We start from the raw sequence: 18398 nt of genomic DNA on the forward strand, positions 1-18398 counted from the left end.
TGCATTTCAAGGGCAATAACTTGAATTAAGGAGTCATCCCACAACTTCGACTCCCTGGAGACTTATGTGGAGCTCTGAAACCAAAAGAACAAAGTCAATTCATTATCTAGTATGATGAATCTCTTATTGATTTTGAGATACAGTGCATATTGAACTTTGCAACTTTTCTCCTGAAATCTACGGTATGTGTAAAATCACAATTTTGGCCTTTTTTTTAAGGATCAATTAACCCGAATAATTCAGTCAGTACATTCCACTCACTATCAATCATTCGAAAGTCGGAGAGACTCAGAGACAGCGAGGGCTTGAATTATTTGTATTAGGATCCATAAGCATAATCAACACAGTTATAAAAATGCAGATGACAAAATTTGGTCACAACCAACTGAGAATTCAGAAGAGATTTTTAAGATAATGGATTACAACAGACCACGGACATCAAGTCTTGGTTGGCTAAAAATACATGTATTATATCTAATAGATATTGGTGTTATAGGTAAAACAGCACTGGACACACCAAGATTGAAGAATAACAAAGTATTGTTCAAAATAAATCAACAAATTTTAATCATCATCAAATTTGATCTTTTTCCCCTTAAAGGCTTGAATGTTTGAATGTTCTTTCCTCTTTTTACTGGCTTCCCATGAAGGATGAATCTTCTCTTCTGATTGGTCACCTAAAAATAAACACAGTTGTAATTTTACATTTTACCTTATACTTGGTGTTAGTGCATTATGAGCTGAATTGAATAAACTATTGGATTAAAATTCCATCTTTTTCATTTTCACTTGTTTTCTGTTTTCTACTCGTAAACATGGATGTAATTAGTATACCTGTTAACCCTCCCAATCTAGGTGGGGGAGATGAAAAATTTAGAATATCCAACAGAAAAATGTAAAATTACCATATTTACTGTGAAATGTAAAAAATACTTAATTAATTTTTTACATAAAAAATTGGCTTTTACATATAAATCTCCCACACAAAAGTGTGACAATGGGGAGGGTTGGTGGGGGGAGAGAGAATTAACTGTGCCAAATGTTAACAGGTATGGGGTATGTTGATACATGTTAGCAGAACTTGTGTTTTTTTTTTGTTTTTTTTGGTAAGGACTTTTAATAGAAAGTACTACATCTAATGGTAGACAACACTTTGTCTTCTTGGAAATGAAGTGTTTTTTTTTTTTAAAGTGGTCCAAGTTAAATAAGAAGTAATTAACTATTTAACTATTTAGTATGATGTAAAACAAATATTTTGTTTCTGCTTCCTTTGGCCATTGGAGGGCTTTAACTTGAATCTATGTCATTTCAATTTTTATTGAAAATGTGACTATTTTTAAAGACTGGTATGTCAAATTCATCTGAAACTGAGAAAATGTATGAAAATGTCATAAATAAATTCAAAAATAAACTTTCAAAACAGTTTTATAATCACCTTTTAACTGTACGGGTTTATTACTCTGCATTCTGCTGGTAAATCTGTTAAAAAATCGAAAAAATAACATTTCAATAAAACCATATCAAATTCGATTATTTGATGAAAATCATATACATTAAATACTTATACATGTATTAAAATCTTTCTATTATACTTGTGTAATTGAATTCATTTATGAGGCTATTCAATTTATATTTTGTCCATATGTTCTGAGGTTCTTTTTGGTGCAAATAAATTAAGGGTGGCATTTTTCAAACTTTCAATGTCCCCATAAAAAAGTGATATGGGTGTTTTCCTCATTGTTCATTACAAGGAAAGACAATGATGAGGAAAACACTGTATTTTTTTTATCTCATAGATCTACAATTGATTGTGAATACAATGTAGATGGTGGAATACAATGTAGATGGTTGAATACAATGTAGATGGTGGAATGCTTTAAAGCTGAAAAAAATATTTCTAGGTGGCTTTATACATGAAGATACTGATTATATAATTAAGGTCTTTTTAGACAGAAGTCTATTAAAATAGATTCAGGCCAGGAGAGATCATTTATAAAGTTACATAAAGACTATATCATAAAGAGGTAAATTTAGAAATAAACCTGCATGCTACATTGTAGGTAAGTCAGCCTGCAAGTGGAAAATACATGTATGTAAAGGTATTCAATCAGGGCATTACACATGTAGGTTTTGTACTTCTGTAAGGATTTTGCAAGATGATAGAAAAGAATGGTATGTGTAATAAATTTGATCTACCTTAACACCATGTACATAGTTTCATAAATTTGCTATTTAGTGTGGTACTAGAGGGCTTTAATTTTGAATCATGATCCAATGCAATAATGGTCAAGTATAAATAGTATAGTCAATACCATTGGTATGATTATTGTGAAATGCTTAAAGAAGTAATATGAAGAATACATGTATATAAAATTTTGAAGACTTTTAGGTCTTTTTAAGAAGTAGGTCCTTAACATGTTAATTTTCCTTCCAATAAAAACTTACTCAGTATTTTTAGATTGAAACTGGTTTCCTCTTCCTCTTGATCCAGATCTCTGATATTCTCTAGGGTTCCTAGAATTTCCTCCTGGATAGCCACCTCTGCCTCTTTTCTCAAACCTCTGCTGTCTCTCATCATTCCTCCTGAAATTACTCCTACCCCTACCACTACCTTGGTCTTCATTTCTACCAAATTGGCCTCTGCCTCTTCCTCTGTATCCATAGCTACCATATTGCCCTCGTCCCCTACTTCTGTCACCATTGTAATTTTCATATTGTCTTTGGCTGTTGTTTCTATTAAATCTATCCCCCCTGCCTCTTCCACGACCTCTAAAATTATCAAATTTTCTGTTTCTATTTTTCTCAGAATTGAGAGCACCAACAAAAGTCGTCCTGATGGAATTCTTACCAGAAGTTCTTTTATCATCCATATCAATTTCACTTTCATCTGAATCACTATTGTCATCATCAACTTCATCATTAAAACTTTCTCCATCACTACCCATGAAGAATGAATCTTTTAATTTGTTAGGTTTGGAAACATTATCCTCTTCAGGTTGTGAGATAAGAAATCCAGGAATGTCACCTTCATTGCTAGTTATTAAATCATTCATGTCCAACTTTTTAACCACTGTTTCTCCTCGTACTTTTAAATCCTCTCCATCAGACATATCACTATTGTCAGAATTGTCACTATTGTTTTCCTCCTTACTTAATTCTTGCTCCTCCTCGACATCACCATCATCACCATCACTAAGTCTTTCACTTCCTTTTTCATTGCAAATAGATTCATCAGAATCACTAGAATGTTTGGAATCACATTCTGAATCACCTTCAGGTTTAACATCTTCATTGTCTGAGGATATTTCTGTTTTGCACACCTTTTTGGACTTTTTCTTCACAGTTTTATCAAGACTGCTATCTGCCTTATCTTCTTTTATATTCTCTGTATCTTTTCCTAATTTATTTGTTAAGTATGTTTTCATCATTTCATTACCAGCCCGGACATTGACAGACATTTTTGTTTTTGAATCTAAATGTTTGTTTTTCTTATACCGTCTAGAAACATGGGTAAGGAAAAAATCAGCCAAAGACCTCCAGTCTTCATGCTTATCTCTAAAATCTTGGACATCTTTCACCATCAGTCTATGCTCAGCTAATCTTGCTAAAGCTCTGGTTTCGGGTGGGGCCCCTGCCTAAAATTGTAGAATATAAAGTAAAATTTAACATAGGTATAATATAAAAAGAATGTCCTTCAGTTCCAATGATCTGAAAATTGAACCTTTTTAAAAGCAAATTAAAAACAAGGTACACAATAATAATATCAATGGCATTACATCATAAATGTTATGAAAAAAATGTTCAAACTATAAGTAATACAGAGTAAATCAGTTGGAAAAACATACAAATAAATGGATTAATTATTTTGTGACATGAAAAGGTAAAAAATACCAAACTGTACTAATCATGGTCATTATAAATGATGTCAACCTATTTACAAATGAATTTAAAAACTTCTATAACAAGGCAGTATATAATTATAGAAACAAACAGTACAATATGGTATAAAGACTAAAACATCTTGTATCCATAAACCATCATATGAACTGAGGAAAAAGGATTGGCCATAAGCTTTCAATTTTCATCTGACATTAACATGCTGTAATTTGTATTTTTTGCTTAAATTTGTGCTAATAAAGTACCATCAAGAATTTCTATGTATACAGTCTTGCATTTGATAATTGCCCATACTGACTGGAAATGACCCCTTCATCGAAAAGAAAATTATACCATTTCTCAACTAATGGTCCCTTCAAATTGTAAATAACAAGTACTATTTTTTTTTTAAAAAAAGATAGCCGATGCAGTAAAAGTTGTTCTTTTTTACTGATAATTTTCTACATTTCACTCAGGAAATAAAACAAGGCATGCAATTTCAATTTTCGATACAGTTTTTTTTAAATACCACTAAGTTGTCAATATTTGGCCTATCAGGAAATAGATTTGCTTTCAGATGACTTGCATTTCCATGGAAGAGTATCTTCAAGGTCAAAAGGGGAAAGTGAAACTATATGGACTATGTCAGAAAAAATCCTGAAAAGGCTCCTTCCAAAAATTTTCTTCCTAACCGCAAGTTAGCACTGAAAATCAAAGTGAAAACACCTATATAGAGGTGTATGTAAGAATTTAATGCTACTTTCTAGTCCCTATAAAGAGGTGTATGTAAGAATTTAATACTACTTTCTAGTACCTTTTTACAGATCTCAGCAAATGTTGTTGTGTTTGCCAAAGCATACTTGGCAACTTTGATAGGTTTTAGTTTCTGAAAAAAAAAGGTAAGTATTTTAAACCTCTGTTATATATTCATTCTAGTATTACCTATTTTAAAATCATACCTGTTATATTTTGTGTGTGTATGTGTCTAGATCATAGCATTTTAGTCTTATTCAATCACATCATTTTTACAAAATGTCTTAGTCCATTCCAAAACTAAATAACATACTTAGACCAAAACATTTAACATACACAATAACATTTTTAAAGGACTAAAATGTAATCTACACAAAGCCATAATTTATTATAGTTATTACCAGTAATTGTTCTCATTTTGTTACAAATTAATCTAAATCATCTTCCAAAATTTTCAAATAACTGAATTTTTTATTTACAATATATTTGTCTGGCATGGGGAACATGTTTTTCTTACAGAAAGTCGGTATACGAATGAGAACTAATTGTCCCTCTGCTTGTCAATCTGTTTCTTCACTCTTATGAGGCAGACTTCATAGCATAACAGATTCAAAAGAAATAACAGCACTTGGTCAGATCTGTAAACCTTAATTTTCACTACATAGATGAAGTTTTATCATTGAATAATCCTAAATTTTTTTTGTTTTTATTTTACATCACATCTATTACAGACAATAAATTGTCTGCCTCATATCTTGACCTACTTTTAAAGATCAACAAAAGAGGACCATTCATAATTAAATCAAAAGACAAATGTGATGACTTCCCATTTAAAATTGTAAATTTTTCATTTGTCTGTAGAGCATTCCTTCAGTCCCTGCATACCAAATTTTTATACCGCACTTAAAACTTTCTAACAAAGCAACACAGTTTTTTTTTCTATTCTAAAATACTTATTCATAAGTTAGCCTAAAAGAAACAAGGTTATACTGCCACAAGACTTAAGTCATCATTTCAGAAGTTTTACTATCAATGCCATGTCAATGATCAGTTTGTTATGGTCATTTCAACCATGAGAACAGATTTCTTCATTATGGCATAGTACCTTTCATTCACTTTCACCTAAATTTGACAGATGAGCAGCTTGGTGGTTATTTCTAGAAAAACAGAGGACACTTACCCTACCAGTGCATACTCTCAGTTTTTAATTCTTTAGGTTTTGTGCTTCTTCTTTCAGTTCATTATCCTTACATATGAAGTTTTGTCTATTTTCTTGTTTTAGATTTATCCCCGTTTTGAGTAACCTGTTCCTCGTTATGTAACCCTGGTCGCCTTTATTTATTTTCATTCCCTTGGATTATCTATTACCTTAATTGCTTGCATGTCCTCCACAAATCTCTCTGCTTTTCTTTGATTTTTTGCCACCTGTTCTTCTGTGCCCCTTTAAAATAACCAAATTGCTAATTTATCACATTAAATAAAAAATAACAACAAAGTAGGATAGTTCTTAAAAAGAACTTTGTTAAAGTTCAAGCACTGCCTTAAATACATTGACTACTGGTAATACCATTTAAAGACAATACCAAATAATTTACTTACATGTAAGTCTTGAACCTACCCTTTCTCCCAAAAAAATAAGATACATATATGAATCAAACCTTAAACAAATTATCAAAAATTTTTGCTCAAACATTCCCAAATCACCCTAATGATGTTGCAATATTTCTTTACTTCCTCCTGGACTTTTTTAAGATTTTGTTATTATTTTTTTTCATAGTTTTCTTTAAACTTCTTATTCATGTGGGTCTGTTTGTAATATTGTGGTGATGAGCATAATTACCTCTTTTGTCTGTATTTCTTCATTTTTCTGATTAATTTCTGTATAATCTGAGCTTTAGCTTTCCTTACTGTGGCTTTCATTACAATAACCTATAAATACAGGTAACTCAAGATTTATTTATACATTTTGTACCACCAAATACAATAAAATTTTGCTATTAACAGCAACACGAAAGACATACATGTACTGTGTGGTGTACATGTACATGTATGCATCTTTTAAAAAATTTTTGGTTGTCATATTCATAAAAATGTTTAAAAAATAACATACTACATGTACATACAATAGGCAAGCATTGATTACTTGTATGCATGTTAAACATACATACTGTGATAAATTAGTTCTACTATAAAAAATTGGCAGTCCTCATCTAAAATGAATTTCCTAGACCAGGTCAAAGAGATCAATAATCAGATTTCTTCAGTAAATCTAAATACCAATAACAATATATGACTGTATGTATGTGATCATGCTTTTGACAAATGGGTTTTATACATACACCCACATCCAATATAATAACTGAATTAGAATTAATCAACCATTTGAAAATGGCCTACAAGAAGCCATCAGTCCCCTGAGCATATCTTAACATCATAATATCAAAATACCAAGTAAAACAAAATACACTTTGATTAACTTTTAAAATAATATGTATTGGGTGAACAGATTCTAAGGCAGGGTTTGACACTTACGCTAGCCTGCTAGTCCAAGACTAGTGAAAACTGTGATGGGCTAGTTGTAATCAAGAGAACAACAGCCTGACGGACAAGCTATTTCCTGAAAACAAAAGTTTCTACCAAAGATTATATCTACAATTTTTTTTAATGCATTTTTTTTTCAGAAAGTACAAAATGTAAGTCAAGGAACAAGACAGGCAGATAGAACCCTGTTTAAGTCAATATTAATTGGTTATATCTCATCTGTATACTGATTTCAGAGAATAATTACCTGCAAATACATGACATACTGGTATCAGATCAAGACAAATCAGTCCACTTTTGAGACACAACAGATTATTTAGAAAGACAAAACATATCAGTGTACGATTTCACTTACTGCTTAGTCATGTACCTGGGAGAATTATATTAGGGCTTCATTCTATGTGCATGTTAAATAAAAAATTTTCATGTCATTATTTACATTAATTAGAAAATTTGGATGCTGATAATGAAGAGAAATCAGTTAGTCTTGCATCTTAGCAAAGGACGAGTTCTCTCTTCTCCATGATTTATATTGCATTTAAGTCACTCAGAATACAGGATATTGCACCTAAATCTTTTTTCTTTTTCCTTTTTTTTTTTTTTTTTGGTGGGGGGAGGGTAAACCCCTAAGGTTTGAGCTGCTTTAGACAGCCTGGGTTAACTAACATTTCACAGGGCTTGCATATTTTTTTTTTATATTTTTTTGTATTTCTTGCCCATTTGACTGGTAGAATTCCACCTCGGCACGGAACCAAGTTAAACAAAAACAATAATGGCGGCCGATGACCCTTGTCATTCATCCATTCCTTAAGTTGGTAAGCATTTACAATCACAATAATTTTTTCGAAGTTGAATAGAAGAATATCTAGGTTACGTGTATACAAACAAAACATGTCTATCAACTGTTGTTTTGATTTTCATCAAAAGCTTAATACTTTTACTACCACAGTAAACCCACTATATCTCTGGCTCATGAATTCATTGATGACACATTACACATGTGAGTAATGTGTAAACTCAATAAAGAATCAATGCATGAAATATCTAGAGTTACCGAAAATGATATAAATAAAATAGGCCATGGCATTTTTGACGGATCCGGTAAAATAGCTTATTTCATGTAATTTAGCTATTTTGCCTGATCCAGCAAAATAGCATATTTAATGTTATTTGGCTATTTTGCAGTCAATATTTACAAAAATATACAGGGTTCTGAGCACTGTTTAGTCACCTTTAATGGCAAGCTTAATGCTACGGGATGGTCCGATTTCTGCTTAATAATGTTATACTTTTAAAATCATAAAAAAATTGAAATGTACTCAATATAGCTTATGTATTAAGTCAGTAAGAAGCTTATATATATATCTATAATTTTATCATTATTAATCAACATTTTAATTACAGAGTATGCGAAATTCGTCGGTCCTGCCAGACCTGACCATTAAAAAATGGGGTTGTCCGATGTTTTTATCACGAGCTACGGTCCAAGGACCGCCTGTATAAAATGGCCTACACAATGCTTTGTTGGTTTGATTATTAGCTTGGTTATTAGACGATGACTGATTTGTGTAATTCCATTTCCGGATTAACATAGGGTACCAGATTGTTGACATCGTGCTAATGTGGCCTATTCAACACTTTACCAGTGCCGTTCCTGGCATATGACCAAGCAACTGTCATGTGTTCAGACTAATAATACAATGCCTATAAGCTGCGAAATGTAGCTTGAACTATTTTTTTTCTGATTTTAACGTTAGATCACAAGAACAGAAAAAGATCAAGAGCTACGATTTAGCAGCAAATGACGAAATGTACAGTGGTGATGAGTTTGACTTTGAGCAGACTGAAGCAGAAAACTTTTCACCAATTAAAAAAATGCTGTTGAAAAATGATTATGATAAAATAAAATTATTGATATTCAGATAATTATATTGATACAAACTAAAGTAAAATAACTTAACTAATCACATGCAAAGTGGGAAATAAATAAAACTGCATTAAAAAACATTTCTGAAAACAGATTGAGAAAAAAACTCCACAACCAAGTCATTACAACAAAATGAAAAGCAACTTCGCATCCCATAAAGTCATTAAAAAATTTAATTCACTAACAGTAAATTAACGAAAATGTTAATGAGTGGGACTGACTGGACAATCTAACCAGCATTTCGCGAACTTTGTAATTATACCAAAAAAATATATGTACAACATCCACATGGCATTAAGAGTGTACAGTGCACTGTAGTCTGATTGAAAAAAAGGTTTAACCTTGTTGTTCAGAGATACAATATCCAAACTTGCTGGCTTTGCTAGATCTAATTTCCTCCGGCCAGTCTTGTGTCCTGGATCCATTTTGAAGTTAGAGATAACCAAAACGCTGCTTTTAATTTTTTTTTTCTCTAATTTTTCATGTGGACATTGGTGAGAATGAAATAGTCAATGTCAAACACTCTTTTGAAATTGGAATTGCTGAAGCCTTACTTTCAAAACGCAACAATGATTTTGCATGCTGAAAATCGAAAGTTGCTTCCCTTGTTTTTGCATTTTTTCGAAGTTCTCGGATGTTTTCTTAGGATATAACATGAAGTCTAGAAATAACAAAGCGTGCAAGAAATATGGCGGACGTCTTAGATTTACAAGAAGGAACCGGTGATGAATTCGAAGTTGACGAAGAAGGAGACCGTAAGTTACAATTAGGAAAGGGTTAAATGGAAGGTGAAAATGACATTTTCCCGAATTTCAACCTTTTGGTGGTTTGCTGTTAGTTTTTACATGAAGAAAATATCAATCTGAGATTTGCCATTTAACATTTTAAGTTATTGCATGTAGTATCCCGTAATTATATGTTTAGCATAAAAGTTTAGGCACTCATGTCATCGCTTGAACATTTTGTATACTTATTTATTAAGTTCGGAAACTTATTAAAAATTCTTATTAGTGTTCAACAAAGCCAAAGGCAAAACTGCATATTTGCAGAACTATAGTCTATATTCTCAATACATGAATTTACACTTATCATTTTGCTCCAAATGACCCCAGATTTGAAAAACCTTGTGACATCAAATGAAACAATGTAATTTTCAATTGTGACATCATCTATCTGTAAGTTGAAGGCACATTCAGTACAAGAACAACAGGAAAATATATTATTTTTGTCAATGGGTCCACAAGTGTAAATAAGTCTGTTTAGCCAGTTGTCGGTATTTGGTCCCTTCCTTTTTTTTACAAACTGTCTACATATGCTAATTAGTTATAACTTTTTATCAAATGTCTTCCTTAAGGCCAAGTAAAATTATGTCTGTTTAAGGTTACCTTATTCCTATCTAGCACATTTTATTGCTATTTGTTTATGAATTGCTGCTAAACCATCATTTTTTTGTTGAACACTAACATGAAAAATGCATTAGCTTTAAGTGCAAGTAAAGCATTTGATTAATTCCCTCTAAAAACTGGATCATTATGATTCATGACATTTACCACCTTCTGACAGCAAGATGTATTTGTATGAAAGGACTACTCTTTAACCAATACTTAGAAAAAAATGCAGTGGTTTAGGACTTTTTCTGAATTGAGGGTCATCATGACCCTTTGGTGTGTATTTTGAGAGTCGGATGATATTTTGAAGGGTCACATTTTCAAACCTTTAGAACCTGAACCAAGTCAATAAATTAAAATATAGTGTAACACATGATATCTTGATTTCAGTTTGTAATTATATTTGTTTTGTATTGTATCATAAAATTGTATACCATTTTCAAATGATTGAATAAATAAAAATAAATTACAGTAATATGTCTTTATTTTACCTGAAACAAAACTCAAACATAGAATGTAAGAATATTAACATGATAAAACTGTTTAATAACAGATACACAATAATTAAATAAGTCTGTAAGAAAACTCTAACTGTAATTGTTCTTTCTCCTTTTACAAGAACCCCGTGCAGGTCCGGGTGTTAAAAGAATAGGCCTGCAGCAGCGCTAAGCTTGTCGTATAAGGCGACTAAATAGTGCTCAGTAGTCTAGCCGGGGGCTAGGCACTCTGCCCACAGAGCAACTGGGATGTGTGCCCCAGGTGGTGGAATGGGGTACCCCTGGTGTGTTACATGCTGGGGTTGTCAGGCTATAATACGGAAAACCTGACCGCAAACCATAGTGGTGCACCGTGTTGGGAAAGATGCCACGTTCCTCGCACGTTAAAGAACCCTGCTGTGGTATTCGATAGGAGTAGGAACCTTTGCGCTCCGCAACAGGTGGCTAAATTGCCCTACCTTATCCATCCCCCTTTTTCCAGTGGCAATCAAAATTTGTCGACCCTATTATCCTTGTGACCCATCCTTTTTTTCATTTCATGTTCATTTTATCATCCATTTCATGTTCATTGTCTGAATATAGCTGAAATATTGCTGCTCGGACGTTAAACCCCAACAAACAAACCTTTACAAGAGGAGATGAAATTGTCGGTAGCATCATCTACCATTTTCCTTTTAACACCTTCATTGTTTTCGTCGGACCCTGGACCTTCATTATTTTGATTTGTTTTTGGGGGCTTCATAAACCCAAAGTTCAGTAAAGTTGCCATGTTTTTGAAACGATCTGTGCATCATAATTGCGCAGTCCCATTACTTACCGTTAAGTGTAACGTAAAAGTCCAAGAGTTACTCTATATTTAGATAATTGATACTCAAACAAATTTACTTTCACTTTGAATTGTCAGAATTCGGAATTTGTTCAGTGATAGTGTTTGGGGGGGGGGGGTCAGTGTGACCCTCTAGGCAATTCTTTGGGAGTCAGATCACATTTTTATGCGTTAATTACGCAAAGATTTGCGTTAATGGAAACACTGGAAATGTGTGCAAAATGTTTTTGAATGCATTTATGATGTGATATTTTATGTTTCAGAAGGTTTGCAGAAGTTGAAGGAGAAAGCAAAAAGAAGAAAAGGAAGAGGCTTTGGAGCAGGTAAAATAATAGATGGCAGATGCCATCAGTAAGACGTCAAATTAAAATGATTTACTAAAGTGAAGTATATGTAGGTGAAACAAAGATTTGTTTCAATTTATTGAAAATATCCACCAATAGGTCTAGTCCACTATGGAGAATACATGTATAGTATCACTGCTTAGACTGGCACAAATATTATGCTTTGGTGTAATATAACCTGTGAAAAAAAAAACTAAGACAAAATAATTCTGTTTCTCATCTTCTCAGTTTTCCTAATTTTTATTTGAATGTAGCACACTGATGATGCTACTGGTAGATTTATTCATTTCCAAACCTTTAGGCCATAAAAACTACATGTCTGTTTACGGTTTCATTCTAATCAAAAAAGGGTTGGTAGGTATGCATTTTATATCTTTTTGTTTTTTTGGCACAGATTATACCTTTACTTCAACAAAAACATGTCTTGGTATAAAATTTTAAGGTCCATTTCCCTGCGGAACTGTTCATACAGCTGTGTTTATTATAAATCCATTAGAAACTGCTGTAATAAACTTATTGTCCATAGGACAACATTTATTAAGTTTTATTGCTTTAATGCTAGTCGACATGTCCTGTATTATGCTTTTTGTTTATGACATGATTGCTGATACACTGACAAAAGTAAAAACACTTGATTAACTCAAACACCAGATTGACTTGGCTGAAATGTATTTCCATTCTTCAATAGGAATTTACAATTTATATATTTTTTTACTAAAGTTTGCAGATCAAATTATTTGGGTCCTGGCAAAAAATAGTATAGATCAGATAACTGTAAACAAACATTTATGGTCTTATCAAGAAAAGTAGCAATGTTTACTTATTACATATACATGTACAGTCAAACTTCACTCTTTCACGCTTGGATGGATCAAACACCCACTGTTTCTCGAATGCAATTTAAAGTTCTTGACTTTTTTTCTATATAATCAATATAGGGAACCTTGGATTTCTTGAACACTTAAACTGACTAGTTGGTCTATTTGGTAATAAATCTTAGAGAATAACCCTCACTAATTCAAACTCATCAGCCTTTTTGTCAGCTTGGGTAATAAAAGGTGTGAAAAACTAAAACCCTATCATAATCAAAGTGTCATTTTAGTTAATTACAGGTAATATTTAAGTCATCACTAATAAGGTAGTTTTAGTCTTACAATAGTACTGATTGAAGTTCAAGAATGTTCCGAAGTTGGCATAATGAAAGCATCAAAGAAAATTTTCTGAAAAATTATTGACCAAGGAACCACAGCATTTTTAATGTCCACAAATCAACCTATCCTTCCAAAAGCAAATGAAAAATATCCAAGAACAAGCAAAACTTTGTAGGAAGTAAGCAATTTCTAATGATAAACTCAAACTCCGACCAGCAACGAAAAAAATCCGGGTACTGGTATAATACATGTATGAACTTCAATTTCTCAAACTGCCAATAACTGGAACACATTTCAATGGTTCCACGGAGTTCAAGCTTTCGAGGTTTGATTGTACTTAAACCCTCAGTTTTTGGAAAGCAGTAGGCCCAATAAATATTTATATGTGTGACCATATTAATTGGCAGATGGACCTACCAGAAGTGGTGTTGAGGACTATGAAGGGATGGAGGTTGATGATTCAGATGCAGCCCCAGAAGGTGGACCTAGACCACAGCGATGTAAGTAATAAATGGCAGTCTAGAAGATGGTTTGGGCAGTTTCAACAAGGAGCTTATATTTTATATGAGATCATTTTTTTTCTTATTTGCAAATTAGCAGAAAAAACAAAGCTACTAAATTAAAAGTTAAAAGAAACTTATAAAAAATGTTTTTTCTCATATTGGTAATAATTTCAAATAATGTTTTTCAAGATTACTTTTTTTTAATTTTTAAAGGCTGAAATTGCTAATCAGATAGTTCAAAAATTTAGATTGAGACAAAAAAAACTTATAAAAGAACTACAAATGTACTTTTAATAAACACAACAAAATTATTGTAAAATTGTACATAACCATCATTGAAATCATTTCTGAATGTACATACAAAATGTATAAGGAAGCATATTTAAAAAGGCTTGTTGTTTTCTTTAAATCTATATGTGTAATGAAAAACACTTATATACTTTTCATTCGTTGTAGCTGTAGAGGGATGGATCCTTTTTGTCACTGGGGTTCATGAAGAGGCACAGGAGGATGATATTCATGACAAATTCTCAGATTACGGAGAAATAAAAAATCTTCACATTAACTTAGATAGGAGAACTGGTTTCTTAAAGGTAAAATGAATACTACTATCCAAATCATAGTGAGTGATAAATTTTATTACTATTTTGTTATTTTAGTTGAAAATTTGAATTTGATCTTTTGCAGTTTGAAAAAAATATTTCTTGTCAATAATGCAAGATGTTCTTTTTTTATGCATGATTGATTATTGTTGTATTAAGTAAGCTTCATTTATTCAGAATAAAAATACTTATACTCTGCGTCACATAAATAACATACTGTTAAAATTTGAATAAAAATATTTTCTACGACTTTATTGACACCAACCATCGTTTAAATTGTCTTAAATGACTTGCTCATTCGTTTAGCCAAACAGCTTCTCAAAAACAAGTCGCTTATAAGCTTAAATCATGCGTAACAAATCCTTACAGGAAAATCCCATACTAATGTCCGCCATGTTGGTTTTTACGGGACGATTTGTTTACAAACGAAGTTCGTAAGTTCCCGTCGAACTCCGGTGACAATCGTCTGCTTGATCAACTTCTCGGTATTGTACGCTGTTCGCGTAAAATAAATCCGAGATATCCAAAATAACGCCGAAGTGCATTCTGGGTTCTTCGGTTTTTGGACAAACCATTTAAACGTAAACAAAATCTCCTAGCAACCCGATCACCGTAAACATGGCCGACTTTTTACAATGTAAATATTGGCACCTAGAATTAAAATCTGACCGGAATTTAACGATTCAGTGTTTAGGGAGAAGCCGTTTGGCTAAACGAATGAGCAAGTCATTTAAGACAATTTAAACGACAGTAGGTGTCAATAAAGTCGTAGAAAATATTTTTATTCAAATTTTAACAGTATGTTATTTATGTGACGCCGACTATAATAATTAATACTGGTATACATTTCTGAATTTTCAATATCATAATGTATACTTCCTGTTTTATTTTTAAATACTGGCTTTTCAAAATTCACGAATTATTGTACTTACCTTAATGAGCCCTTCCTTCAAAATTTGAATATTCCTACCGGTATTCTAAAATTCCCCTCACCATGCGGTTTTGTTGGGATAAAAAAGAATTAATCAATGAGTATTTGCTGCTGAAACTTCCAACTTCTATAATGTATTCTAACCCCATCCTGACAAACCCTTGTCCATATTATAACTTAAGGTGGCAGGCCAGGGTACAAAGGATTTTCTTACATTTACATAAATACTTCCCATGTGCATTTGTTGCGTTTCACCATATCCATTCTAAAGTGGGTAATAAACATGTCCAATAAGCAATCTTTGTCAAAACTGACAATATGACATTGATTAGTACTTTTTTATTTTACTGGAATGCATTGCTTTAAGATTCCCTTCATCATTTTGTTTCAATGATTTTTTTAGGGTTATGCCTTAATAGAGTATGAAACCTTTAAAGAAGCTCAGGCAGCAATGGATGCCTTGAACGGGTCAGATTTGTATGGGCAAAGTATCAATGTTGACTGGTGTTTTGTCAGAGAACCTAAAAAATCCAAGTAAGTTTTACCAACTGTAGACTATAAGTTTTAGCATAACTACTCTTACAATTAACTAGATTAATGTGATTTGTTGAGTTAATCTTGTTGCTAGGAATATTCTGACATGGCCCCTTGATTTGACCTGTAAGAACTAGAGAAGAAAAGTGGCCTGCCCGCCAGCAAAAGACTGGCTATTTTTTGGCAGGGTTGGCTAATTTTAGCAAAAATATATATATAGCCATATAGTAGATATATTAATTGCATTCAGGACTGGCTGGAATTTGAGTGAGTTTCCTACCCTGGTTCCTACAAACGGATCAGTGTCAGACTTTACAAAAACTCTTTTCTTGTAATTAGTATATTGATCATTTCTAAACAAATCTGTCAACATTTCATTCCTTCAACCATTAGTAAAATTGTTACTGTTATACCGTTGAGTGGATGGTATATTGGAATCACCTTGTTTGTCCATCCAAATTTTTATGCAATTATCTCAGCTCTCTGTGGATGGACCGATTTCAAATTTGATGTGTGGCTTTTATCCTTGTGGGGCATATATTGTACCTGAATGTGGTTGCTGTCTGATATAAACTTCCTGTTTGGTGGGACTTGGTAATTTTTTTCTATATGGAATGTTTGAGAAAATTTTCGTCACAAATATCTCTGCTCCCAATGGATGGACTTATTTCAAACTGGTTGTGTGGCTTTATATAGAGGGGGCATATGTTGCAAGTCTTGCAAGACAATATGTGCAACTTCATATTTGATATTGTCCCAAAGCATGGGTCAATAATGGAGTTAATGACTTGAAATGCAGTGCATATATATATATATATATTAAGCAAAACAGCACTGGCTTAATTAAATCATATAGATGTTCTTTCTTCACATTTATTTTAATGTTTTTCAGAGGAAGAAGAGATGACCGACGGAGAAGATGAAAGAAATTCAATAGACTTACTCTTTTATCATTTTTAAAATGTTACAGCATTAAATTGCTGAGAGGACAAGGGGATGGTTTTTTTAGAAAGAATTTGTAATGAAAGTAGAATGTTTTTGTTTTGCTATGTTTTGGGGAAAACTATTTCAAAAAAAGATTTTAGTTTACATAATTTAAAACTGATATTGTGAAAGATGAACATACAGTTTCATTGTATAATGTATCGTTAATAAGAATTTGAAGGACTGATCAGAAAACTGCAATGGAGAAAACAGAACATGTTTTTTTACATTTTTTGTGAGATTTTGAACACGTTATTTGAATCATTTTCATCAGATGCTTAAATGTTTAGTGTACATACTTTTTAAGACATTTACTGTAAATAAATCCATGTGAAAAAAAATCTCTTTGTGTTTAAATCTTTGAAGTGAGAAGGAAGCACTTACGTATACTCCACCAGCATGGTTTCATTCAGTAGATCAGTGTGTTGCATTTAAAAAAAATTGTATGAAAATAGTTTTTACCATTTGAACCGATTCTAACATCAGTTGTGTTCAATACTTTTACATGTACTAGTTGAATTAACTTTTTATAATAATTGTTCTATTCCACCAGCTTTATTGGGTTCTAAGTTTTCTTCAAATTTAAACCAGTGTTAAGAAAAAAACTGCCAAATGTTTTATCAGTTATAATGCAGTTCAAAGGATCTTAAACCTTAGCTTTTAAAACCAGTATTTTGAAAAATTGCAGGATGAATGACAATGGGGCAATCTCCTCCACAGACCTATAACCACTTCCTGATTGAATTATATCACTCCACCGTAGACTGCAATAGTGTTTACTGTACTAATTAACAAATTAACACAAAGATGGGGGGGGGGGTGGTTATTATTGAGAGTGGCAGAGGTACAAAAGCTATGATATGCAAAAATGTACCCCTCTGTGCAGAAGATTGACATGATGGGCAAATTTTGAGTCAATTCAACAAAGTTCATTTTTTTTCTGGGCAGAATAATACATTAAGGTGGAAAATAGTTCTACATGATACTAGGTCATCAAATACTTGAATGTCATGTGAAAAGAGGACAGATGACAAATTTTGTTGACAATCTCCTCCATTCATTGTCAACCTGAAAGTAATATACATACTATGAGGTCATTTCTTTATTTTTTGTGTGTGTGCATGAAATTAATAGAATTTGATATTAAAAACCAAATATTTTGTTTTTGAACTGCATTCTGAGGTTATTGTATGGCAGTTCAAAATCCCCAATAGAAACAAAAATCTGTTGAAAAGAACAGGGAGCAAAATTCTACATAAAAATCCAATATCCAGAACTCAGCAAAATATCAATAGACCAAAAAAAATTTGATCTGTAACTTGTCACGGTAAAGCAATTAACCAAATATCATAAGTACACCTGCAAACAATTAAACTAAATTTCAAGTCCAAGGGCCATAACTCAGCAAAAATCAATGGACCAAAACAAAATTGGAACCTAATCTGTTATTAGTGGTTAAGCACTGTACCAAGTATCAAATGTATATCTGAAAGCATGACGAAAAAATGTGAGTAATACTGATCTAAAGTCCCCTATGGAAA

The 18398-nt window shown here is 32.3% G+C and overlaps 2 protein-coding genes across 3 annotated transcripts; one reads left to right on the plus strand and one right to left on the minus strand.

Moving 5' to 3' along the window:
• Positions 1-540: 540 nt before the first annotated feature.
• On the minus strand, positions 541-9629 carry LOC148621582 (uncharacterized). Its single transcript, XM_088576110.1, has 7 exons — positions 9439-9629; positions 6470-6558; positions 5998-6070; positions 4691-4762; positions 2446-3635; positions 1436-1479; positions 541-677 (listed from the first exon to the last, which is right to left on the minus strand). Exons 1-7 carry the CDS (start codon positions 9520-9522, stop codon positions 565-567), a joined length of 1665 nt encoding a protein of 554 aa, XP_088432236.1. The 5' UTR covers positions 9523-9629; the 3' UTR covers positions 541-564.
• An 89-nt stretch (positions 9630-9718) lies between these two features.
• LOC148621583 (RNA-binding protein 8A-like) lies at positions 9719-17198 on the plus strand. Of its 2 annotated transcripts, none has more exons than XM_088576115.1 (6): positions 9719-9852; positions 12072-12131; positions 13711-13803; positions 14263-14399; positions 15743-15873; positions 16766-17198. In XM_088576115.1, exons 1-6 carry the CDS (start codon positions 9786-9788, stop codon positions 16794-16796), a joined length of 519 nt encoding a protein of 172 aa, XP_088432241.1. In that variant the 5' UTR covers positions 9719-9785; the 3' UTR covers positions 16797-17198. The 2 variants fall into 2 exon arrangements, with proteins under 2 accessions (XP_088432241.1, XP_088432242.1); XM_088576116.1 differs by having other exon boundaries at positions 9749-9852; positions 12075-12131; positions 16766-16941.
• The last annotated feature ends 1200 nt before the right edge of the window (positions 17199-18398 follow it).

Source organism: Perna viridis, chromosome 3, assembly GCF_037379345.1.
Source record: "Perna viridis isolate PV_CMFRI_1.1 ecotype Kerala chromosome 3, ASM3737934v1, whole genome shotgun sequence".
NCBI lineage: Eukaryota > Metazoa > Mollusca > Bivalvia > Mytilida > Mytilidae > Perna > Perna viridis.

Bases quoted from the DNA above. Each gene is read 5' to 3' on its own strand.
- LOC148621582 (XM_088576110.1), bottom strand. From the start codon at position 9,522: ATGGATCCAGGACACAAGACTGGCCGGAGGAAATTAGATCTAGCAAAG. The intron at 3,636-4,690 runs GTACTAGAAAGT...CTACAATTTTAG, and splicing joins TTGCTGAGATCTGTAAAAAG to GCAGGGGCCCCACCCGAAAC. The intron at 678-1,435 runs GTGATTATAAAA...GTTTATTTTTAG, and splicing joins TAAACCCGTACAGTTAAAAG to GTGACCAATCAGAAGAGAAG.
- LOC148621583 (XM_088576115.1), top strand. From the start codon at position 9,786: ATGGCGGACGTCTTAGATTTACAAGAAGGAACCGGTGATGAATTCGAA. The intron at 13,804-14,262 runs GTAAGTAATAAA...CATTCGTTGTAG, and splicing joins TGGACCTAGACCACAGCGAT to CTGTAGAGGGATGGATCCTT. The intron at 15,874-16,765 runs GTAAGTTTTACC...AATGTTTTTCAG, and splicing joins AGAGAACCTAAAAAATCCAA to AGGAAGAAGAGATGACCGAC.